This window comes from Schistosoma haematobium, chromosome 1 (assembly GCF_000699445.3).
Source record: "Schistosoma haematobium chromosome 1, whole genome shotgun sequence".
NCBI classification, from domain to species: Eukaryota; Metazoa; Platyhelminthes; class Trematoda; order Strigeidida; family Schistosomatidae; genus Schistosoma; species Schistosoma haematobium.
This window is the reverse complement of record NC_067196.1, coordinates 16,167,939-16,193,891: the sequence shown is the minus strand read 5'-3', so window position 1 is coordinate 16,193,891 and position 25,953 is coordinate 16,167,939. Positions and strand designations below refer to the sequence as shown.

General features: G+C 37.2%; 2 protein-coding genes across 2 annotated transcripts; both read right to left on the bottom strand.

Moving 5' to 3' along the window:
• Window positions 1–2,742: 2,742 nt before the first annotated feature.
• On the bottom strand, window positions 2,743–12,535 carry MS3_00003581 (uncharacterized protein). The gene is made up of 4 exons (XM_051211415.1): window positions 10,504–12,535; window positions 6,428–6,452; window positions 6,228–6,363; window positions 2,743–6,169 (listed from the first exon to the last, which is right to left on the bottom strand). Exon 1 carries the CDS (start codon window positions 12,479–12,481, stop codon window positions 12,170–12,172), a length of 312 nt encoding a protein of 103 aa, XP_051073259.1. The 5' UTR covers window positions 12,482–12,535; the 3' UTR covers window positions 2,743–6,169; window positions 6,228–6,363; window positions 6,428–6,452; window positions 10,504–12,169.
• Window positions 12,536–17,172: 4,637 nt separating this feature from the next.
• MS3_00001204 (uncharacterized protein) lies at window positions 17,173–22,944 on the bottom strand. Its single transcript, XM_051208687.1, has 3 exons — window positions 22,776–22,944; window positions 18,079–19,464; window positions 17,173–18,009 (listed from the first exon to the last, which is right to left on the bottom strand). The coding sequence occupies exon 2, from the start codon at window positions 19,336–19,338 to the stop codon at window positions 19,027–19,029; it is 312 nt and encodes a 103-aa protein (XP_051073258.1). The 5' UTR covers window positions 19,339–19,464; window positions 22,776–22,944; the 3' UTR covers window positions 17,173–18,009; window positions 18,079–19,026.
• Window positions 22,945–25,953: the final 3,009 nt, after the last annotated feature.

Below are 25,953 nucleotides of genomic sequence, written 5' to 3'. Positions count from 1 at the left end.
TGTGGAAGATTTAGCAACGACGGCGGAAAAGGCTGCAAGAGAAGGAAACATGAGACAATTGTATGACACGACAAAGAAACTCTCTGGAAATCGCCGCAAACCAGAACGACCAGTGAAAAGCAAAGAAGGCGAGGTAATCACCAACATTGAAGAGCAACAAAACAGGTGGGTAGAACACTTCAAAGAACTCTTGAATCGGCCAGCTCCACTGAACCCACCCAATATCGAAGCAGCACCCACGGACCTCCCAATCAATGTTGGCCCACCAACAATTGAAGAGATCAGCATGGCCATCAGACAAATCAGGAGTGGCAAAGCAGCAGGACCAGACAACATTCCGGTAGAGGCACTAAAAGCAGACGTAGCGGCAACTGCAAGGATACTCCACATTCTCTTCAATAAGATTTGGGATGAGGAACAAGTATCCAAAGACTGGAAAGAAGGACTCCTGATCAAAATACCGAAGAAAGGCGATCTCAGTAAGTGTGATAACTACAGGGGCATCACTCTTCTCTCAATACCGGGAAAAGTCTTCAACAGGGTATTGTTAAACAGGATGAAGAACTGCGTAGACGCCCAACTTCGTGACCAACAGGCAGGATTCCGTAAGGATCGATCGTGTACAGACCAAATCGCAACTCTACGGATCATTGTGGAACAATCAATTGAATGGAATTCATCACTCTACATCAACTTCATTGACTACGAAAAAGCATTTGATAGCGTGGACAGAACAACACTATGGAAGCTTCTTCGACACTACGGCGTGCCTCAGAAGATAGTCAATATCATACAGAACTCATATGATGGATTACACTGCAAAATTGTGCATGGAGGACAGTTGACAAAGTCGTTCGAAGTGAAGACCGGTGTTAGGCAAGGTTGCTTACTCTCACCCTTTCTCTTTCTCCTGGTGATCGACTGGATCATGAAGACGTCAACATCTGAAGGGAAGCACGGGATACAATGGATATCTAGGATGCAGTTGGACGATCTAGACTTCGCAGATGGTCTCGCCCTTCTATCCCAAACGCAACAACAAACGCAGGAGAAGACGAACAGTGTGGCAGCAGCCTCAGCAGCAGTAGGTCTCAATATACACAAAGGGAAAAGCAGGATTCTCCGATACAACACAGCATGCACCAATCCAATCACAATTGACGGAGATTTGGAAGATGTAAAAGCGTTTGCATATTTGGGCAGCATCATTGACGAACAGGGTGGATCTGATGCAGATGTGAAGGCGCGGATCGGCAAAGCAAGAGCAACATATTTACAACTGAGGAACATCTGGAACTCAAAGCAACTGTCAACCAACACCAAGGTCAGGATTTTCAATACAAATGTCAAGACAATTCTACTGTATGGGGCAGAAACTTGGAGAACTACGGAAGCCATCATCCAGAAAATACAGGTGTTTATTAACAGTTGTCTACGCAAAATACTTCAGATCCATTGGCCGGACACTATTAGCAACAACGTACTGTGGGAGAGAACAAACCAGATCCCAGCGGAGGAAAAAATCAGGAAGAAGCGCTGGAAGTGGATAGGACACACATTGAGGAAAGCACCCAACTGCGTCACAAGGCAAGCCCTCACATGGAGTCCTCAAGGCAAGCCCTCACATGGAGTCCTCAAGGCCAAAGGAAAAGAGGAAGATCAAAGAACACATTACGCTGGGAAATGGAGATAGACATGAGAAGAACGAACAAAAATTGGATGGAATTAGAAAAGAAGGCCCAGGACAGAGTGGGTTGGAGAATGCTGGTCTGCGGCCTATGCTCCATTGGGAGTAACAGGCGTAAGTAAGTAAGTAAGTAACCTTCCCCTTCGTGTTGGGATAACTTCGATTTATGTTAATTGTAAAAATTGTGTTTGAATAATCTCAGGGATTCAAATTAAAATAATCCTATCGATTTGTCCGTCATACCAATCCGAAATGTTCCATTGAGGAATACGATCTAAATCAACATTATCAAAGAAAATATGTGGTTCAAAAGAAAAAATCACACGAAAACATTGTCCAATCACGTTCGTCTTGTTTACAGTGAGGTCAAGGGACGATTTGATGTGGAACATTGTCCACCATTTAAAGAATGTGTGTGTGTGTGTTCATGTATCTGTATGTTATTGTTACTAGAAAACACTGAGTAAGTGATGTCTTTGTCTATGTTCAAGGCCAATTGATTGTTTCTGTTTATGATAAATGTGAAAGCACATATAACTAACATCAACCATTCCAAGTATGCATAGTTTCAAATGATTAACATATTAAATTGTAATGGTAGAATTAAATTAGATTAATATGAATCATAAATGAATCAAGAACATAGAAGACTAAATACGCATCAATTGCTATCGGTATCAATCTCCAGGTAGTACATGTTAAAGATCCTGTTTTTATTTTTTATTTTATTCTAATCCATAATTACCATGACATAACTACTGTATTTCATATATTAGTGTTTGTTTATAAGCAATAGATGAAATATCGGCATTATTTAACTTTCAATCGATGAAATTACTTCAATTACGTATTTTTACATCTTGTAAACACATAAAGGATTTAACTGGTACTTACCCACTAGTTTTTTTTGTTCTTTACTTAATTCATATCATTTTCAATATGATGTGATCTTTGATAAATATGTGATTCGATCTGTTATTATATCTCTTATACTATATTTATCTTTTCTGATCAGTGTAAGTATAAAATTATTCAAGTTAACATGATGCACTAGCAATTTTGATATGAACTCTTTATTTTCTTATTAAGAAATCTTAATTTATATGTTGTAATTCTAACAAAATGACTAGTGACTGGCTTCAATAAGTATTTTGTGGAGTCCTGATGAGAAGCAGTGACCAGTGGAGTTCAACTATGTCAGTGGTGAGATAATAACTCACTGAAGACAATTGTGGATGTGTCGCTCAATTTCATGGATTAGTTGAAATTATACATTAACACCATTGGATGTCGGCTCAGTGGTCTGGAGGATAATTGTTCGTGCGAGTGATCGACAGATCCTTGGTTCGATATCCCGCGAGGCCGGATCGTGGATGAGTAGTGGTGAGGAGTCCCACAATAAGATGAAACGACCATCCAGTGCTTCCAGGTTTTCCATGGTGGTCTAACTTCAATTGACTCATGATCTCAACTATTGGAATTATAAAATCATTTGTTGTCTTGACTACATGTTTGTTTAGTCACACTGAAATATGTTCACTAGCACGGAAATGTAAATTCTCAGAACTTCGATTAAGATGACTGGTTTCACAGCAGTAGTCGAATTGATCAATACAAAATGAGATGACTATTCTAGATGATTGGACTTTTAACCTCGACGTAGTCATTGGTCATATGAAGTAGACTAGTTTTAATTTTCCGGTGTCAGATGCTTTTCTGATTGTTTGACGTGATCTCTGGATTATTATATCACTGAGCATATCAGCTGGGAATTGTAGTGGAAATTAATACAGCTGATTGTGTATTAGTCATATAAAGTATTACTTTAATATTCACTGGTGACGTAAATTCGCACTGATTTCTGGATTAGTATTTCACTGTGTGCATCACCTCTGAACTGTTGACAAATGAAAAGGAACTTCCTACTAATTGTTTGTACTTCGTCTATTCTAAGATTCGTGGATATATTTTTGTTTGTACACTTCCCGGGGTACCTGTTTTCCTGAGCAGTATATGCAAATCGTTTGGTTCTTCCTCAAGTACATTCTTATTCAATAACTAATAGTTTTTATTTGGTTTCCAGTGTACTAAAGGCGTACAAAGCTAACGAAATGTGTTCATTTGTATGTACAGGTACTTTTCATGTTTAAATTCCTTCATATTGACCCATCGACACTTTCTGTTAACAGAACATCGAAAAAGGTTATTCTATTTCAGGTGTAAACTTAATTGCTATGTGTACTTCATTTTCAATTTCTTCAAAACCTCTAGTTGTAATGTGCTATCTTTAAAGTGGAACAACATGTCGTCCATATATCGAAAACGAAATGGGAATTTCTGAATAAACTGATGAAATAGACTGTGTCCTAGTTTAGCTAGGAAAGTGCCAGCTTGTATGAGACCTAATAACGAACCCACTACAACTCCTTTCATTGGTGCATTGATTTCGCCGTCAAATCTGATATTCAAATTCACGGTTCTTTGATTACTATTTGGTTATACATATAAGGTAGATTTCCGCTAGCAATGAAATCCATGTCACGCGATTCACTCAATCTGGGACTTGTCATTTGCATTTATGCATATTCAAATGTTTGTGTTCACATAGAGATTCGAAGTTAACACATTTCAAAACATACAATAACAGGTAACACACGAAGCTACTGAGACCGGATAACCATTCACTTATTATTCTAATAACGATATAAAATATTTGATCAGTCTAATAAATCATATTCACACGTCTCCAATATCTATAGCTCTAATTGACAATTATTAGACAATAGTTTTCAACATCGTAATCGGTTACCAGATACTGAATTAATTTATTGAGAGAGTAGCCTCTTGAGTGATATCAACTAGGTGTTTTAAGAAATATCCCACCATGTGTATAATTCACAAATGCACCTGCATCCCTTTTAGGAGTACTGCTGGTCGCAAGCCCAGATGAAGGAAGAGGGTTGAACACACGGTCAGAAACCATATCCCATAGATAACAACTATGTTAAAAAATTGCCAACCAGATTAAACAAATTAAACCATTTAAACTCTGCCCGGGGATTTGAAGGAAGAGTTATGATGCCTAAGGATGAAAATCGAGATCCTTTGGTAGTCTTGAGGTCGTTAACCATTCTAACAACCAGAGCAACAATTAATATAGGTACATGGAGTATCTGGACAATGTGGGGAACTGGGAGAACCAGTCAAATAACTGCGGAAATGAGGAGATACGACTTGGCAGTGCTCGGAATCGAACCGATTAGACCCAAGCTGGACAGCAAGGATTAGGTACAGGAGAGATGCTGCTGTACTATTGTCTTGAAGAAGAAAATGCTCCGCACATACAGGGAGCTACACTGATGCTGCCCAATGAAATACAAAATGCATTAATAGAGTGGGAAGTAAGAAAATAAGTAAGTAAGTAAGTAGGCAAGATCCTCAAGTACAACACGGAGAACACTAACCAACCCAATAACACATGTTGGTTAAACGCTAGAAGAGGAGGAAGCGTTCACTTACCTGGACAGCATCATCGATAAACAAGGAGAATCTGATGCAGACATAAAGGCGAGGATTGGCAAAGCAAGAACAGCATTCCTACACTTGGAGAACATATAGAACTCAAAACAACTCTCAACCAATATCAAAGTCAGAATCTTCAATGTGAACGTCAAGATAGTTTTACTGTACGGCGCTAAAACTTGGAGAACTACCACAACAATCATCAAATAAGTACATATATTTATAAAGAATTGTCTACATAAGATACTCAATGTCCGTTGACCGGAAACCACTGGCAACACACTACTATGGAAGAGAATAAATTACCTTCCATATGAATAGGTAATTAGGGAAAGACGCTGGAGATGGATAGGACATTCACTGAGGAAATCACCAAACTGTCAAGTCATTAATAATAATAATGGCAGCAATAATAATAGTAACGATAATAAATTGGATCACGAAGCAAGTCATAACTTGGAGTCCTTAAGGCAAAGGAAAAAGAGGTAGATCGAAAAACAAATTAAGTCGGGAACCGGAGGTAGAAATTCAAAGATGAACAGCACTTGGAAACAACTAGAAAGGAGAGTTCAGGATAGAGTAGGTCGGAAGCCCATTCTCGACGAGGGGTAACAGGCCTAAGTGTTAAATCTGTCAAGCGTAAATGTACACCTTCGAGTGAGCTTTTGTTTCCGCTGAAGAGAGAAATTCATATAACATTCAAACTAAGAGATAGTAATGATATGACCAAATGTATTCATTCCTTCTTCCAAAAAATATTTTAGACACTCATGTACAATGATTATCTGTCTTATAATCAAACAACGAATTAGTTTTCAGCTACTTTATTGAATTAAAATTCACTACAATGGTGTTCTTCTTCTTCATTGAATATTGAGATATTTTTAGCTATGATAAATGTTTATTCTTGTCTGTCTGTTGATAAACGCATATCTAAACGCCTATTTAAACGCTTGACATCTAAACAAATGGAAAAAGATTAAATGATTATATTGAATATTTTTTGAAGAATACGTACAAATTTTTAAAACATCGGCTATTTTTTCATCTAAATCATCTTCCTCAAGATATTTTCGAATTTTCTCTTGACACTTATGTTCAAACCTCTTCCAAAGTTCTTTAATTGAATTCCATAATTTGACACTTTCAATAATCTATAAATATGATCATTAATAATGATTAATTAATTAAAGATTGATCATTTTATAATTAACTTACTAGTTCCTGTTGACTAGATTTGGATCTAGAAAGAAGAAAGAAATCCGAAAGTATTTGACATTAAAGACAATGAATAATCTTTGTATACGAAATTTACTTACATTGGAAATTATTGAAAGTTATAGAGTTTAGGTTAGTTATCTCATTTTATTTTAGAGTCTGTAATGGAATAGAAGAGCCATAATTTTTATTTACCATAGTGATCATTTTTATTTCCAAGCTAATTCTAATTTGTTATGTACTATATAAATAGGTTTTGATCTAATCAGTCATTCCTTTATGCTACCATAACTGATGAAGTAATTAATGTTGAATAAACTTTACCTACTCACCAAATAAATTCTGTATATAAATTATATGCTCTATTTTCTGTTTTACTGTCTAAATCTTTCCATCTGTGTTGAATATTTGATCATCTATCTTCATGTTTTAATACCATTGTGTTTAAACTATGCATTTTTTTATAACTAAGTTTTGATTTACTATTTGATTGGTTGTTTCAAATCATTAAAGAAACAATTTAGATGGTACTGAAGTTTAACCCAACTATAAAGAGTTGTCACTAAACTTCGTTTTGACTATTCATCAATCTATAATGTTGATTCTTCTTGATATTCATTCGACTGCTGTTGTAAATTCCACAAATCTCCTAACTAGAGATGTCATTAGTTATATACTATTAATTTATTGTTCTAATTGGAGCTTATTTTGAATGATTTTAAAGATACCAGTTGTAGAGTCCAGTTGTGTTTAGTCTTTTTTATTATTATAAGAACTAAGGCCATTGACTAATATTCTTAATGAGTTTATAAATGAGACTAATTACCGGTCAAATGCTCTGTGATTATTATTATTATTTATCTACCTAATATCCATTTATCGTAAAATGAAACTATCTTGGAAGTTATCAGTGGTTTAAATAAATTAATCTAAAAGAATGAATCTATAACTAATATTAGATGATTTTTTATTGGATCCAACATAGCTAAGGTCCTACTCACTGCCTTCTCGTGGCGGAGGTGTTGTTCACGAAATTGAGAGGACGAGAAGTGAATGTTCGGCGCTTTAACCGGGGTGATGGACATGGAGAGTCCACCTATGGGAGTTGGAAAACCCTGATTCCAAACCAATGGTGCACATGGACTCCAGTATCTTGAAGGAACAAATGGCATATGAACCAATCGTTGGTTACCGGCTACCATGGGAATGCATTTCCTTACGTTGCTCCACTGCCTTGTGGGTCAGACCTTCAGGTCGAAGGCTCCAGGTATGACCTCCTAAGTAAACCACCTGCTTCGGTTCGGATACCCGGGCAGTATCACAGCCCTCACACAGATCAAATGAGATTTGTGTGGCGCATATGTATTTGGTGTCTCCTTGTACCAATATCTATGTGTTAAAATAAATAAATAAATAATAAGGGGGATATTTAGTTTAGTTGGATGTAGATATACTTCATTTTCAATCTTCTTTAAAAACGACTAGTTTATTTATCTTATCTAATATAGTGTGGTGTTTGATGAAATACTACATTGATCTTTTGTTCTTTTTTTGTTAGCAGAGGTAAAAATTATCATATTGAAAGCTTTAGATCTAATCCATTTTATTCTTTGTATAAACTTTAGGTATTCTAGTAACGATGTTTATTTCCAGCGATACGAGTGACTAAAAAAAATCCGTTTGGTAATTAAATCATATTATTTGGTGGCTACCAAATTTCCTGTTTATTAATGGGCTACTGTACAGATTATTTTTCCTAATATGGTTATCTTCAAATATTACTAGTTTATGATAAACCAAAAATAGATCTAATCTTTAACTGACTAATATCAGTGAGTACGATTAAGGCCACCCACAACCTTTTCCAATGTTCTATGAGTCCGTTTTACTCAACGATTCCGGATATTATGCGCGTCATTTATTGGATGTGTGCTGAATATTAAAGTGTAACTTTCATTAAAAATTCCGTTTCCAACCATGAGTTTCTCCATATTTGTGCATTTTATCTTGAATCGTGAATCGCGCGATAATGTCTTGTTCAGCACAGACGGTTATAGATAACTCTAGATGCTTGAAATGAAATATTTAGTGAAGATTACAATCCAATATTCAGCACTCACTTCTCAAATAAACAAAAGTATAACTGAAGTTTATGAATAAAAACACTTGTTGAACACTGAGAACGTTGAGAATAGCCTCAACTGTTAGTACTATGTGTATTTTTTTATACGTAACAATGTAGAAGAGTTAGAACTCAAAATATCTTGAGTACTGGATTGTGAAGTTAATGGATATATACCTACTGAATAAGCCCCAATCAATGAAACCGTCTATTATTATGATTGGCTACTATCTATCCTCATTACTTGATAGGTTATGTTTATAACTAATGTTTTTTTTTCATTTTTGTTATGATGATTCACTTGATATCGTTAAACTGTCGAAATGATCTTCAGATTAATCATTAACGTACACAAAATAACAAATTTAAACTACTGTCTATTGAGTTAACATTTTAATAAGTAAACTGTTCATACAGTATACTATTACAGCTTACGATTTTGTAGTGTTTCCTACAAATACAAAGCAATCAGAACACAAGTGGAGGGAGATATTTATTTATGCAGTTTCAGTAATACTGTTTTGATAAGTCTACAAAAACACGAAATGGTTATTCAGGGGAAATATTTTATAACAAACGTTGTTGGTGCTGGATAATTCATACTTTTTTCCCAACTCTCATTTAGAGCCAGAAATGAAATAAAAGATTTGATTGAAAAAACCATCCCTTAAATTACAGTTCAAAGGTGATATAGTCAATGAAATAGTGATATGATGTATACGAAATAAACTTAGAATGAATTTTCAGTTTAGTAAGTTATATCCTTCTTTCTGAAGTCAACCAGTAGTGATTTTACTTAAGAAAGATTGAGCTATTCAGCTACTTTTATTTTTATTTACCAGTTCAACTGATACCACGGAACCAGTTATATTTTTTGCGTACTAGCCAAATGCTTAGTTGTATTTCTGAAAATCATCACTCATAGTTGGTTAATGGACAAAAGGAAATAATTAAAAACCTCTACACTGTCCCTATTTAGTTAATAGTAGTCACCATATCTGCATAAATTTAGCTTCCGAAGTAATTTATAAAATTATCTCGAATTGACCAACTCTCTAACAATCCATCTCTTACGACAGAATTCATAGGAATATATCAGTATGAGTAGATTGGTTGAAGTTAGACATTAACACCGTTGGATGCCGGCTCAGTGGTCTAGTTGGTTAAGCGCCTGGCGCGAGACTGATAGGTCCTGAGTTCGAATTTCGCGGGGTGTGGGATCGTGAATGCGTACTGCTGAGGAGTCCCGTACTAGGACGAAACGGCCGTCCAGTGCTTCCAGGTTTTCCATGGTGGTCTAGCTTCAATTGACTCATGATTTCAACAAGTGAAATATATCAATAAGCCTAATCATTGTATACAAACCCTTAACTTACCATGATGTTCTACTTAATTATGCTTATTCTTCTTAAAAAAAATTTTTCATCTATATTCAGTTTTACGTTCTAATTTTAGTCTTAGTTACATAATGTCTTAATAATATGATTATTATACTTTCTATGTATTCATATGATTAACTACTTATTATTGATTTTGTTTATCATACTAAATATCTATAGCCTATAGCTTAATTTCAATCTTACTCATTCAATTCACATTCTTATCCTTACGTAACTAGTTGAATATACAATTGATTATGTAATGTTGTTCTGGTTTTGATTACAAATACATTATGCCTTTTAACAAACTTAAATGATAATCTGATTAAATACTATAATTAGTTATTTATTATATAGAAACCCGAGCTTCCAATTTTGGGGAAATCCCCAAAGTCAAATGACCTTGACCGAGGTTAAAGGGGAATTTCCCCCAGGTCAGGGGAAATTTTGGGGTTTTTGTGCCATTTCCCCAAAATGTGCCAAATTTTCCCCAAAATTGGGAGCTCGGGAATGTTCTGTTCTTATTTCATTGGAAATAGATAGAATATTACAGAAAAAAGAAATCAGTGACTTACTCAGTTACATTGAAAAGTAACAAAATAGTTAGTACAAATAATAAGATGAGTTTCATTATTGAAATGTGAATAAAGCTTGATGGACATATACATTTATATATATCAGTTAGTTATAACCATACATTTGTATATGTAAACATTCAACATCACGAATTCATTTCAATATTGAATTATCATGAAAAAAAAGTACAAACTTTGTTTATATTCACGATACCATTGATGTTGTTACTCTATTATAGTGAATATATGAACGTCATACTTGGATCTGTTCTAGACAATATGAAATTTTGTTTTTAATAAGTCATAATAACGAAGATACCTTTCAAAAACTTGGTTACATTGTCTAGTTTACATTATATCAACAAATTATAAGGATAAAATTTGTAGTGTAATTAAACAGAATTTATTGACTTAATGAATATGATAGATGAAAGGAATAGTTTAGAAGTCAGTCAATTAATCTTACTTAATGTTAGAAATAAAACGAGTTTACAATTTCGGAAGAACTTATCCAGACACATGATCTTATCAATACTGCAACTAGTTTAGTCAATACACAAAGCAATTAATTGATCACAGGATATTAATAACTAGATGTACAAATTATGGAGTTAAAAGCCTGTAGCTTTATTGTGAATATTAGGCTACTTAATTTTGTAATTCTTAAAAAGCACACACTAATCACAGGCTTGTTTTGAAGCAACATACATAATCTGCAAACCTTACGCGCATATGATAAGATAGAACTGGATTATATCCATAACACTTTATGGCGATATATCTGATGAGCCATTGTACTAATTCCTATATGTTCAAATAGGTCGAAAATAATACTGACAGTTCACATTGAGTACATGGCGAAAGATCACAGCGAAGAACATGGACCTGAACTACCTACTGCCTCGCTAGATACACCACGTAACCATCGGTTGCTTACAAAAACTTGTTGTAGTAGAAAAGTGTAGACAAGGTAAATGATAAATTGAATAATCTCTTAAATGAGGTCTAACTATACCTACATCGAAAGATATTGCAATGGTGCATTAATAAGATTGGCTCCCCGCTTATGTCGTACGGTACAAGTAAGCCTGGAGGCGGAATCAGGACGACCTCCCAACTATAAAATCAAAGTACTAGACCAACTATGCTCAACATATATTGTATATCATTCAGTGGAATGATAACCACTGAAGTTATATCCTCTCCAAGCCCGAAACCGGACAACCCCATACAATTCCCACACCTCAGCATCTTCCGTATACTTTAGAATCAAAATGATTTATGGTAACGCATATTCAGAGATAGTATGTCCCACAGACACTCATTTCACAAGTACATGGCCACCTGATGCTGACACTGCGCGACAAATACACACAATAAGTCGAATAGCAATCTGAATCCCACTTTAGTTATGGGATATTCTGTCGAAATATCACCATGCCCGACCCCACAAACAGTATAGAGAAATGAGCACCCGTACAAGCGTTCATTCGCTAATATATCAAGCACTACATATAGTAACACAATACTCATTGTTGAAAGTCCAAAACAAATAGGCTAACCATACAGTTAAAACACAAATCACAACGTGGTGGTCCTAAATAGGACCGTGATACGTTCTCGTGTGGACCAGTTGCAGGTCGCCAATTGTTCACATGCTAGTGAATTAACCACCGAAACCGTACAAAGTACGACCTTGGCGTTTCAAAGCGTACACCACGTCCATAGCTGTCACTGTCTTCCTCTTAGCGTGCTCTGTGTAGGTGACTGCATCACGGATCACGTTCTCCAGAAACACTTTCAGAACACCACGAGTCTCCTCGTAGATCAATCCTGAAATGCGTTTCACACCACCTCGACGAGCCAGACGACGGATTGCAGGCTTTGTGATACCCTGGATGTTGTCACGCAACACCTTGCGATGTCTCTTGGCTCCTCCTTTGCCCAAACCCTTACCACCTTTACCACGACCAGACATGATTCACAAGGATAGATACACTGACTTGCAGACCGACACGAGACGACCCTGTCCTAGCCACATAACTCTGCCTAGTCCACTTGAATCCTTAGAAAAATAAGCCATTATTTAACCAATCACATTTCTCGCACTGATTACTTAGGTCAACAATTTATGATCAAGGCCATATGACTCTAAGCCATAGGCCATAGGGAAATAGGTCTTTTATTAACCAATAAGAAATTGCCGAGTTTATGGTAGTGCTTTGACGTGATATGCTTTGTTCGCCCTATGGATAATGCCTCGCAGTCGTTTATTGTTATTCAGTAAGTATTGATTAAGTTGGTCGTACTCCTCAAAAAATGTAATACAGATGTGTGATTAGAAGTAAATTATGTACATAAATTATTCAGTTCCGTGCTAAATTCACACTTATATGATTCTGTTTGAACTATCGATTTTATTTTTCGATTCTGAGATTATCTTAAACTGAGGCCTATGTTATTACTGACTTAAGTGCATTGTGTGCGTCTATTGGATCGTCGACTCCCTACTTCCTTTATCCTTTTGTCCTCCACCTTTCTCACACTATTCATTCTCCTGCGGTATATGAAGTACCTCCTGGCAGAACTTGAACGGCCACAATCATAGTTAGTGTATATTCTTGGTGAAAACCTCAGGAATCACTCTGGTTATTATGAGTAAACTCATCACAAGTTCGTTATTCATGTTAAAGCCATTATATTTAACTGCATCGTAAATCGTGCAGAGCCAATGAACCTGAACTTGTTTGACACAAAATAATCCTAGTACTTCCGTATACTTAACTTTAGTCTCGAGTTGCATTTGTATTTTTTTATCATCACAAATCATTGTTGGCTAAAAAGTAACACTAAGTCTCGTACATACCTTATATTTGCTGAAAATTTTGCACGTGAACGTTTGGGAACATTATGACCTACGTTTGTACACTATAATTTATGAAAAACTGGTGCTATTTGTAGTTAGTACCTATTAAAGATTTAACGCAGGTAGCCACCAAACTGATATCTAACATGAAGTCATCTGTCGAAGCTTAACATCGGTTCGCAAACATGATAGAATTAAATTTATTATTGTTCATTCCCGTCTGAACTGGTACCTTTAAATGTGCATTAGAATTTCCTCACTGTACGAATTATTTATTACAATAAATATTTCTATTGATATTACTTCAGTCTTCTATCTGTCGTCGTAAATAATCAGATTTTCAGATGTGGAAAGTGTTTAGGAGAAAGGCTACTTGTATTACGTTTATTAATCTGACGATGTCAGTTTGTTCGATGAAAAAAAAGTATCGAAAGCGGTATTAAATGATAGGTGCGTTATGAGCAGAAGCTAATTCTCCTCTGTAGCAATTAGCTAACAATTAAGCTTTGATAATGACAAAAGTTGTTAGGAAACAGAGTTTCTTTCCAGATCACCAATGTTAACTAATGGGATATTCTGAAGTTATTATTAGTTCAAAACCCAGAATCAGCTGATATTTTTGAATTTCATTTTGGAAAGTCAGAGCATTTTTCCGAAGTCAGTGGGAATTATCCGTAAAAATCCTGCACCTGCAAAAAGCCTAAGCCTAATAAATAGTTTGGGACTTGTTATCTGTGGTTCACAGCATTTTCTCAAATTGCATGAAAATGCTGGGTAAATTATTGATCGTCTAGAGAAAACCCCCATGCTTTTGGAATTTCAGGTCAATTCTGGGGAAATATCCTAAACTTGGAAGAATATCAGTTGAATTTCGGGAAAAATCCCATACATGGTTGAATTTTCGCTTGCATTTACTGGGATGGGATTTCCACAGAATGGATTAGTTTTGTCCCAAAATTTGGAGCTTGTGTTTTCTCACACAATTTCCAAAAGCTAAAGTACCTAGTGCTTCCTGGAAATCATGCAACTAATGGGTCTTGTTTTCCAACATTTACAACATAATTTGAGAAATCCCCATATTGTGATTTAGAACAACACATCAGCGAACAATATGGTCTTCTATTGGATCCTCATTATGGAAAACGTGTCCTTTCTATTGTCCATTTTTTAAAAGATGATATCTTCAGCTACTTAACTGAATACCGGGATCCTGCTCATTATATTGTCACCAGCTTAGATACCATCCGTTCGTTATCGACAGTGAACATAATTAGCTTCGCCGTTTCCGATGTAAATGTCATCACAATTGCATAGCGAATAAAAACTTATAGGAAACTAAAGTGGTTTAGTGTACTTCATAATCCAACTATAACTAAAGTGTCAGTCTGTTTGTACCCAGTTTGTAGAGTATCCAGTAGGAACGCGTGTCTTCCCTCACTTCAGCATATCATTGTCCTATCGAAGTCTATCATAATAATTCACATTCTTTTGCATTACTTTGATTGTGAAGCCACCAGTACTAAATAGTCTGGAACCACCTTTATAAAGACAAAGTCTCTACAATTTTTATGGATTTTTGTGTATAGGTTAACACACGTAGCTTGAATTTTCCTACAGAACTAATATATTTTTATTATGTTTATGTACTCTTATTAAAGAGAATCTTAAGATATCGATATACATATCTTAATTAATGGTCAACAAGCTGGTTCAACTCTTTAGTATTCCTTTTGCAACTAAATGTGGAAGCGCTTATCCCTGATACTGAATAGTTTAAATATTAGTGTTGAGTTCAGCATCACTAATGGATTATAAGAAAGAAATTAAATTTTGTGGATACTATTTATAGGGGTAGCTGTCACTAAATGAAATCCTAAATGTTTTCTACTTCTATGAAATCCATGGCAACCTGGACCGATGGATATATGTGCCTGGTCCTACGTTGTAGCTGACTGACTGACTAGGACAGATTTACACTCTTGGATAATTCGATTGGCTTAAGAATAAAACTTACTTTCCAGCATTCACCCTTCAAGTGTACTGGCAGTGTCTACCAAACTGCTCATTTTCACCTAAGATGGAAGATAATTTACAATCAGTTGTATATCATCAAAGCCATCAGAATTTGGTGGGAACATTGACCATCGACTGACATTCTAGGTACACTTTATCCGTAGTCTTTTATGTTAGTAGCCGTAGCTACAACCTACCAATGGTATTTCCATACCATTGTAGGAGTGAATTAATAGTGGTGCTTCGAAATTGTCCCATGGTTTGTTGACAATTTGTATAACAACGCAACCTCCTTGAACAAACTAATGTTGCATGATGTGTATTAATACTGACCGAGAACATACAGAGAGGCATATGTGTTCTAACTCTCTATCTTGATGTCTGTCCTTAAAGTCAACACATTTCCACCCATAAATAGTTTGTACTAAGTAATCAGTCGCCCAAAATCAATTTAGAGCTTGATGCACTTGTGTCAAACCCAAGTTATTATACCGTATAGTTAGCGTGAAATTTACGTCGATGAGGATTTCAGATATCATAATAGCAAATATGAAAATTCAGCCGCTTATACGTTTACATCCAGAGTGTGGCTGGACGTTTGGAAAGGTTACATGGCAGAATATTCAACAAGAACGCCGAACTGTTGTAACAACATCCCAATTAGGAGCAACCAACTTCTCATAATTTATTAAGAAAACCGAACGCATTCTAATTTTATTTCCATTCCCGATATCTCTTGGTTTTCTGAATCACGAGAGTCCTTCAAAAACATTTCAATAATCAGGAAGATTTCAGCTAGAATACATGAAACTTACGAGCATGAAGGGATGTTCTACTATTAGACAGTAGAATATGTTTCTCCATTTGTTGTGTCCTAGTGATTACCCTGAATAGGCATATAGGCTTTCTGTTCTGATTAGTTATTAGTCTGTACACTTCAGTGTGGTCAGTGAATCATGAGGTTGCAATCACACCGAGGTACTTAATGCAGTAGACGGGTGTCAGAAAACTTTTAGTCTTACAGTACTTTGGACGCCTGTATACTTAGCACTAGTTTCTAATACTGAAATTCATTGGGTCCACTTACATTATCGAACCACTCAACTTTGGAGGAAATCTTACTAATTTTGGGAGATTCCGGCAAAGTTGCGAACGAAAACCGCAAAATTTCTACTGCTCTAAGGACTGTCTCCAAAATGTGTTGAAATTTTGTGGAAAATCCCCTAAATCTGAAACTAGGGTTTCACCCCAATATTTTCACACAATTTATACCCAAGTTACATAGAAATGGGAGAAGTACAATCAACTCATTAAGAAATCTTCGAAACTTATTTTGGGTGAGACCTTAGGATTGCCACTGAGTTTGAGGAAATCTCGTAATATTCATTATGAAGTTCCCAGATTTTCCACACACCACGGAGAAATTCCCCCAATTTTGACTGGGAAGACATGCCTCCTCTCCTCATTCGCAAATGAATTCTCGTCTTTTCGCAAAATTATTCGTTTATTATTTGCCTCAGGAAAATAGATGGCACGGACCTTTCTACGTAGTACCATTAGCATACCTGGCTGGAAAAATTGCTTGACAACTAAATAGCTATATGGTTTTTAAACGATAATAACTAGACCCATAACTAAGGCTCGTTTACAATATCAATATATTGTCAAATTTTAAACATTTGTTAAACCTAAAACTACATTTTTAATTAAAATACTGACGCGTTATTAATGAAAATACATATATTTGAATCGAATCGTTTTTATACTAATATCATTTGGAAATGGGTTTTGGCTGATTTCCTAGCTTTTATCTGAGCTTACACGTAGATGTACCAACTATTGTTGTTTACCTATTGTACTCGTTTTTTCCTTGGCTTACCAAGGCTCACACTTTGTGTACTATTTGAACAGCATCCAACTGATTATATGGTGAATGCCCGGTCGCAAAGGTGAACACATACAATCCAACCGTTTTTTCAAGGAGCTTAAATTTCGCTGTCGAAGCAATATACCTATTGACGTGTTATTTCCCGATAAATTCCAAGTTGTCAGAGGTCGTTTCGCAGTTGTTGAATGTAACTTAGCAATAGACGGGAGAGTGAATACAATGTCTGATTGGGAAAATAGACATCTTTAGGTTTCAAAGCCTGAACATACTAATAGCATTACTCTGTAGCGAATGCACGGAGACAGAGGTGACCACAAACGTTCTTACCAGTCAGTCGACAACAACGTAGAACCTCGTACGTACATACATCAGTTCAAGTTGTCATACCACATTAGCAGAGAGATATAATTGTCGATTCAAATGCCGTAGTGATAGAGGTAGTAAAAGTATAAGCAGTAATTGGGAAGATTAGGGTTTGAAGCTGATATTCAAGGAGTATAATCCAGTGAAATAATTTTAGGAAGAGAAAAAAAGGGACATGAAGAATTCAGAAGATTAGAATTTGGGAGAACACAAAGCCAATAACTAACCTTGTGGTCGAGATGAGTGGACAATGTTGTTAGTTAGTAAGCCACATGGGACGCAGGACCTAACAAATGTTCAAACTGGCACACTACATTAATGCTCATGAAATTCTCAAGGCAGATTGCAGAGTTGCAAGATCAATAGTAGTAGGAGACTACATGTAAAAAAGGAGGAAGTATAAGATCTCAGGAACTAAGGGAATTAAAACAGTGGACGCACTTACGCCATTACGAACAACCCCAAGTCATGTCACCATTTTGTACAAATCTAGGGGTCCGTTAATCTAACTCCAGTTCAAAATAACGAATAAGTGTGCCATGAATGTGAATCTTCCATTTAACTCCGTATATTGAACCTAGGCTGACCCTATTTGTGTGACGGTGGTAATAAGCCAAATATAGATTGAACTGGGTTTATTTTATACACTTGTTCACCCACTTGCATAGTTCGGTTGAATTCAGTCACCCCGTAGGTCGGTGTCGCGTTCCCGCCTTCTTCCTACCTACTGGTATGCCATTCAACATCAATCGAGGTGAGCGTAGTGTAGGCACACGTGGTATGGGTGAGCATTCACAATCGATGGAGACTCACTACCTCACCAGCCGATCTACCGTATTTATCTAGTACTTTGCCCACAACCACAATGCCCACTCGATGAGCGCAATGTACACGAGACACCTGTAATCAAATAACTGCTATCTGCGAGCATCTTATAGTCGTGTTACGAAATCCGCCTTCCAGGTCGACCTTTAAATTTCAACCTGACATCGTCATATTCACGACAAGACTAGGATGTTATCCTTAACATACTACATCAGTTAACAGTAAAACACAAGGTAGGTGTCGGACTGATGCACCTTAGTAGACTCACTACCAATTCAGAAATGCAAGCCCGGTGTGACTTACTGTGAGTTTGAAATAAGCTGACGAAATGCTACTAGCTCCAGTAAGTCCAGAACTTTGACAAGACACAAAAGAGAACTCAAGTTCGCAGTATAAAATTGTATTATTATTGCAGACTTAAGCACAACATAAAATGCATAATTGCGTAGTAAATATATTAATTGTTCACTACATTTACTAAGCACAGTACAAAAGCAAAGTCAACATTATTTAATAGTGGCCCTAAAGAAGGCTTTCGAAGCGTCCTCTACTTTAAATGAGATGGAATTCACTTTGATTCACTGGATTTGGTTATAGCTTTTGTGTCTGTAGACGTGATGTGTTTCGTTTGCCCACCTGGTAATATGGAGCGTACGGGATTTTGGTGCACTGTTTGAGTGACAGTAAGTGTTTTGCTACTGCGACAACTCGTCGGAGTTTGAACTTCTCTTCTGGTAATAGTAGTACTGTGGACACATGACTTGCTAGTGTGGTGATTAGTTGTAGTACGGACCACTGAGCTAGAAACACTCGATGTCTTACTGCAACGTGATGACCCACCGGAACCCACTGACTTGCCTGATGCACCTTTGGATGGCATGCCTGTTAGGTAGATGCATACGTCTGTCAAACTTTTGAATTTATATTATGGTGAACCAGTAAGAGTATAGTACGCCGACAGCCTTGAGTTAACCAATAACGAATAAGACAACGCCTCTGCATTTTGCTGAAAATTTGAGGTACAGTGATGGATAACTTGTATGTTATTATCAACTGGGCAGACATCGATTTTTAAAATACTTGAATCCAATATGGATATCTATTACATAGCCAAAAAGTAATTTCTGAATTGTCCTTGACCTAAATTACGAAACATATCTGCGTCGACACCATATTATGCCAACGACTTCCAGCCAAATGAACCGACACCTGCTAAGCTAATATCCCTATTATATATTTCAGGTAACCAGTGAAGACAAGTCGCGCAATGTGCATCTGCTGTATATTACGACTACTCCAATTTTCTAATTGTTATACGTTCTACATTAGAAAAATAAAAACACTACATTATATCCCAAGCTGGCAACTTTGGAGAAATCCCCAAAGTTTGGGGAAATTAACCGGATATCCGGTTAATACATACTTATTTGTTATGAAGATGATGACGGGGGCCGTGACACATCTAATGGGTCTGTCATCACATGTTCATTATGAAGGTAAGCGAGCGCGTAGACCGGTATACCACATAAGATGCCCTTATATTACTAGTATTCCATCAGGTGCATTCGAGGTATTGCTTGCATATCACAGGACATTCGAGTTAGCAACTGTGAGACTAGACGTAGAGATGGTGAGGACATGAACTACGCATGTCCGTCCACTGATTACCATGATGTTTGGCATAAGTTGTAAGAAGGATAGGGGAGCACCGACTTGTTTCATTTGGTAATGTTTACAAGGACCCGAGTCTGTAGATTTATTACAAGGAAAAAGATCCCGTACTGTTTTAAAGTGTCACTTATTTTATGTGGACTAGATGCCAAGAAGCTCGTATTTGACAGATTTCTTTCAACGGTTAACTTGGTAAATCAAAATAGGATCAGATTTACAAATTTATTCAGGAACAATTTCGTTAATAAAGGGATATCAGATAAGCATTTACAACTTTCACATTGATAATGCCAAGCTGTAGTCTGCTATTTTTTCTGAAACTAAAATGGACGTTCGGCCTGCTTTTTAGAAACTTCGGAGATGATTAGTACTGTTTTCCGTAAATAGTTCCATAGTTACATGATTCTGGCGAGAAACAGTTCGCATGTTCGGTGAGGGTCCACTCCTTTTTCACTCTAAATAAACAACTATTATTGGCTTCAGTCAACAATATGGACTTATCAGCGAACATTTCAACAACTTTCTCTTACTGTTCTTATACCACAAAAAAGAAAACTAATCAGTGCTCGTATACATACTTGTGAAGTAAGTAAATAAATAAATTAAATGTTCTTTTAAGCTAAGAATTTACACAACTGTAATTTACCAACATCATGTATATGAGTTAAAGATTAGGTCAGTCCTTACAACCTATGCAAAGCATTACACCTGTTACCCCTAGTCGACGAACATAGGCAGCCCACTGGCATTCTCCATCCCACTCTGTCCTGAACAGTCCTTTTCATGTCTGCTCCTAATCCCTGATGCGGTGTGTTCTTTGGCCTTCCTATTTTCCTTTAGGATTCCAAGTTAGCGCTTGCTTCGTGATGTAGTTTGATGATTTCCTCAATGTACTCGGTTACCATAAAATTACAATAGATGATGAAACGCTACCGCGTGAAGCGGAAAAGCCGAAAAGGTAAATTGTTCAACTTACTAAATCACATTTTTGTTAGGGCTGCTAAACGAAAATTTAACGATTATCTATGCACATTTGAAGAACTAGAGGTTGAAGCTGGGTTCGCCCCCCTCGATTTTCCAGTTTTCAACGTTTTGACAGGAAAATTTTTGCCTATAGCGAAATAGGTATCTATTTAATATATGTTCATAAAGCAGTTCATCGAAAACAGAGGTTTTCTCACCACTGCTTCCATGTACATCAGCGGAAGTTAATAAACCGTAAGTTGGAGTTAATGTAAACATGATAAGAAAAGGTTGTACAATGATGACACTGAACTGTCTAGCAAGATAGATAAACTGATCGCTTACAATGAACGCTCATTCATGGGTGTAAAGGACAGGTGTACCGACCAAGTAGACAATTCAACTATTGCTTTCCGATTAAGAACAAATGAAGAGTTGCTTTAGATGGGTTAAAGTTCCGTGATCAGTTCGTAAGTTGTAACAGGTGTTTGAACAAATTATAGGTGGCAAGATTGTACGAGTTTATATGTGATGACCCTCGTAAACCAGCAAAAGCCTGTCTAAGTTATCTGTTGTCGCCGGAACTGGCGAACAAGTACACTTAACACGGAACGAAAAGTAAAATTGGTATTAGTAAGTACAAATTTTACCGGACGATTAGAAGTAAGACCGCATTACAGTATTAATATATTTGTAGGAGTCTTTTGTCCCCGATTCTGAAGTGCTACATATCCTGAAAAAGAAGTAGAGCACGCCATGGATGTTGCAAGCCAGGGTTTCTCGCACGACGCCAAAGACAAAGTTCAAAAGCGTGGATCGCGACCCGAAGAAACGGTGAGCTTAATTCACTTCAGAAGTCTGATTAAAAACGGTTTTTGTTAACATTTTAGTCTATGATAAACATTTACAGTAAAACAATTATTTCTTGTCCATCTTCTTTTCAGCTGGCTTCGCAAGTTTTAACAGACGTAACTGTAAGTTTTTTCTGCTGGCATTACTAACAACATTGTTACGTCATCGAGGTTTTACATATCCCGACACTTGCTTGTAAACTAAAGAATATTTTTTATTTCTGTAGAACATTGTGAATGATAGTTCAACGTCTACGTAACGTGCTTACGCTAAGATGTATTAATGAATTATTTGTAATTTTATAAACCGTAATAAACATTTCAATGTGTCATGAATCAGTCTTTTAATTACAGCGATAGATCGATTAGCGTTAAGTTTCTTTGGCACTGCGTAATTGACTAGAAATAATGTAATATTGCAAGAAAAACTGTAGGTACTTATTCTCGCTTGGCTTTTCCATGATATCTGCAGAAATTTGTTGCGTTAAAAAGAGTTTGCAAAAGCTATAAAAGGATTATGGTGAAATTTTGAAAAAAAAACGCGAAATCCAGGGGGCATTTTGGGGGAAAACGGTAAATTTCGGGGTTTTATTAATAAATATAGGCCGATCGGCTTTGGGGAAATCGATTTCCTCAAAGTGTAATTAGATTCTGGGGAAATTTCGGGGTTTTTGTGCCATTTTCCCAAAACTTCCTATAGCGGCTTCCCCGAAATTTCCCAAAAATTGGGATATTGGGTTATGTCGTTCTGCGTTTCAAACGTTGCTGAATTGTCTGCTTTTCGTCTAAATACACGCCGATTTATATAATTTGGCTCCGACTTTTAAAACACCTTTTACATAACCCCGAACGTCTCCTGTGTTCGCCATTATTTCCATAACACACCACACGAAAACTGCAATCGACTTTGAAAGTGGTGCCTTTAGAGAAATTTATTGGAAAGGAAAAAACGTCATATGCTTTTCGGTCAACAGACATTCAATATCCTGCGTAGACAAGTGTTTATAAATACATGTACTTGTTTGATGATGGTTTTGATAGTTCTTTAAGTTTTAGCTCCGTACAGCAGAATTGTCTTGGTTTTCAGTTTCAGTTTGGTAAGGACAGGAGGCCCGATGGCCTGTGTTAGTCCTGGCAATGATGGTCCCTCAGTTGATCCAACTTTCTTTTGAAGAAATCGACAGATGGAACCTCAACCACGTGCTGAGGTAATGATTTCCACTCGTTGATGATTCGATGGAAAAGTCGATAGTCAGCTGACAAGTAATTTGTTCTTGGCTTGTGAACTTTTTTGGATTATCCTCGTAAATTCTCTGTTTTAGAAGAAAAGAAAAATGAGGGCATATCAGGTGCAAATTTGGCACTAAGCAGTTTGAAAACTGTAATCAAGTCGCCTCTAGTTCTGCGATATGACAACGGGAAAAGGTTCAGCTTGGCCAGTCGAGCTTCATACGGAAGCTTCGGTATTCTGGGAATCAGCTTAGTTGCCGTTCTCTGAACCTTTTCCGGAAGCTCACTGTCTTTTTTAAGCAGGGGCTGGCCGCTTGTATGCAGTACTCAAGTTTAAGGCGTACGAACACTGTATACAAAGTCAAAAACGTCTTAGCGTCGACATGACTAAAAGCCCTACTTACTGACCGTAACGTTCTAAAACCTTAGGCGGCTATTGCACGGCAGTGTGCAGTAGTTTTTAAGTCTTGGTTAACGATGACTCCTAAGTCATTATATGTCTGGACGACAGGTAGCTCAGTGTTATTCATCGTGTATGTATCTGTACCTTGATGACCGATATGCATCACAATACACTCGGAAGTATTTATCGACAACTGCCAGGTTTGAGACCATTCAGATAATTTCTTCCGGTCATTTTGGAGTTCTAAGCTATCACCCTCACATCGTATCGTTCTCCATATCTTGACATTGTCAGAATATAGCAAGACCGATGATGATAGGAGACGAGGAAGGTCATTTACATGCAAGAGGAATGGCACTGGTCCCAAAACTGTACCCTGGGGCACTCCACTAAGCACAGTTCCCCAGCTAGATAACTTTGAGTTCACCCGAACTCCTTATTGACGCCCAACAAAGAAGTCTTTTATCCACATAAATAGATTGCCTCCAATCCCGACATTTCTTAACTTATATAACAGCCGGTTGTGCGGAACCTTGTCAAAAGCTTTACTGAAATATGAAGGCTACGTCTACAGGTAAATTTTGGTCCTTAAGAGCGTACCAGCTTTCACGAGCCACTAATAAGTTAGTGAGACAAGAGTAACCTATTCTAAAACCGTGCTGCTTCTCCGAAAGGATCCGGTTTTTATCGAGGTACTTAAACAGCTCCTTCCGAATAATCTTTTCTAAGATTTTAACAACCGCGCTAGTTAGGCTAACGGGGCGGTAATTCTCAGGTTTGTGTTTCGTACCTGTTTTGAAGACAGGACTTACTATGGCGTTTTTCCAGTCTTTGGGTAAACGACCCTGCGTTACGGATAGGTTAAAGCATATACTTAAAGGGTTCGCAACGAGGTTAGATAATTCCTTCAGTAGCCTAGGATGTAATTCATCGGGCCCCGTGGATTTACCTATGCCAAGTTAATTTAGTAGACCAAAGACATCGAGTTCTTTAATGGTCACGCTATCCAGTGTATGTGTGGGGGGATCTGTATGCGCTGATGGGAAGGGTGCTTCTATGGTGTATACATTGCTAAAGTAGTTTGAGAACATTTGAGCCTTACCAAAGTCTTCCTCCACTAGTGACGCGGCAGTACTGTCTCCCCACAGAGCAGGAATATTTCCTCTTCTATTTGTCCTTTGGTTTATATAAGAATACAAGCGTTTAGGACATTCTATAGATTCCTTAACAATCTTTTCTTCGTACAACTTTCTAGACTTACGGAGGGTCGAGGCACAAGTATTCCGGACTTTTCTATACTGGGATTTAGTTTCATCAGTCCCACAGTAACCTAAATCTATCCCACATTTTTCTTCTCTTACGGAGAAGGATGCGGACCTCCCTACTGAGCCACGGTGGGAAGTTTCTCGGCCCCCTTGGTATAGTCCAAGGGATGAGGGGTGTGGTAACGTTCAAGCATGAATTTCGAAATGCGTCCCAGGCCGTTTCAATGGAGGACTCTGGGGCTATTGTCCAATCTACTAGCGATGCTTAGTGCATGATATCTGGTATATTTGCTTTCCAGACAATAGGTCTGGATTGGGCTGACGCGTGCTCGTGACTGACAGTTATATGGAAGTCGAAAATTAAAACTGCGTGATCACTTTTACCTAGGGGTGGCATATAATGAAGGTTCGCAACGTCATCCACATAGTGAGTGAGTATCAGATCTAGTAAGGATGATTCAGCGTCCGGGCCGTACCTAGTCGCTTCTTTCACATGTTGCACTAGAGCAAATGTGATAACCGCATCAACTAGTTCCTGCTCGAAGGAATTTTCTGAAGATTCAGTTCGCAGATTTTCCCAGTCTATCATAGGTGCATTGAAGTCCCCTAGGATTAGACATCGACCACTTTGTGACCAAGTATTGAGACGGCTTAGCAGGACTTCATTTACCTCACAGCTTGGACTGCGATAGACCAAACCAATCAGCAGCTCTTGTCCCTTGCATTTTAAGCGAAGACTAACTAATTCACACGTCCCACTCTCATGGGATACACTGTCGATAATGGCAAATGAAATAGCATTCCTAATGAATAGAGCTACTCCCCCTCCTTTAAGCTTTTGTATTCTGTCGGCCCTTACTAACGTAAAACCCTCGAAATCAAGTTCCATACTATCTATAGCCTGTGTCAGCCAGGTTTCTGTGACTGCGACAATTTCTGAATTTGTAGAGTCAATCTGTACACCTAGTTCCGATCGCTTATTGATTAAGCTCCGGGCATTAGTGTAGCAGATCCGAAGCCTATTTAAGTGACTTCGTGCTTCACCCAGAGTGGCTTCGGCATCATTCTCTGTCGAAGCCTTACAACCCGAAAATTTACAACTTTTAGGTCCT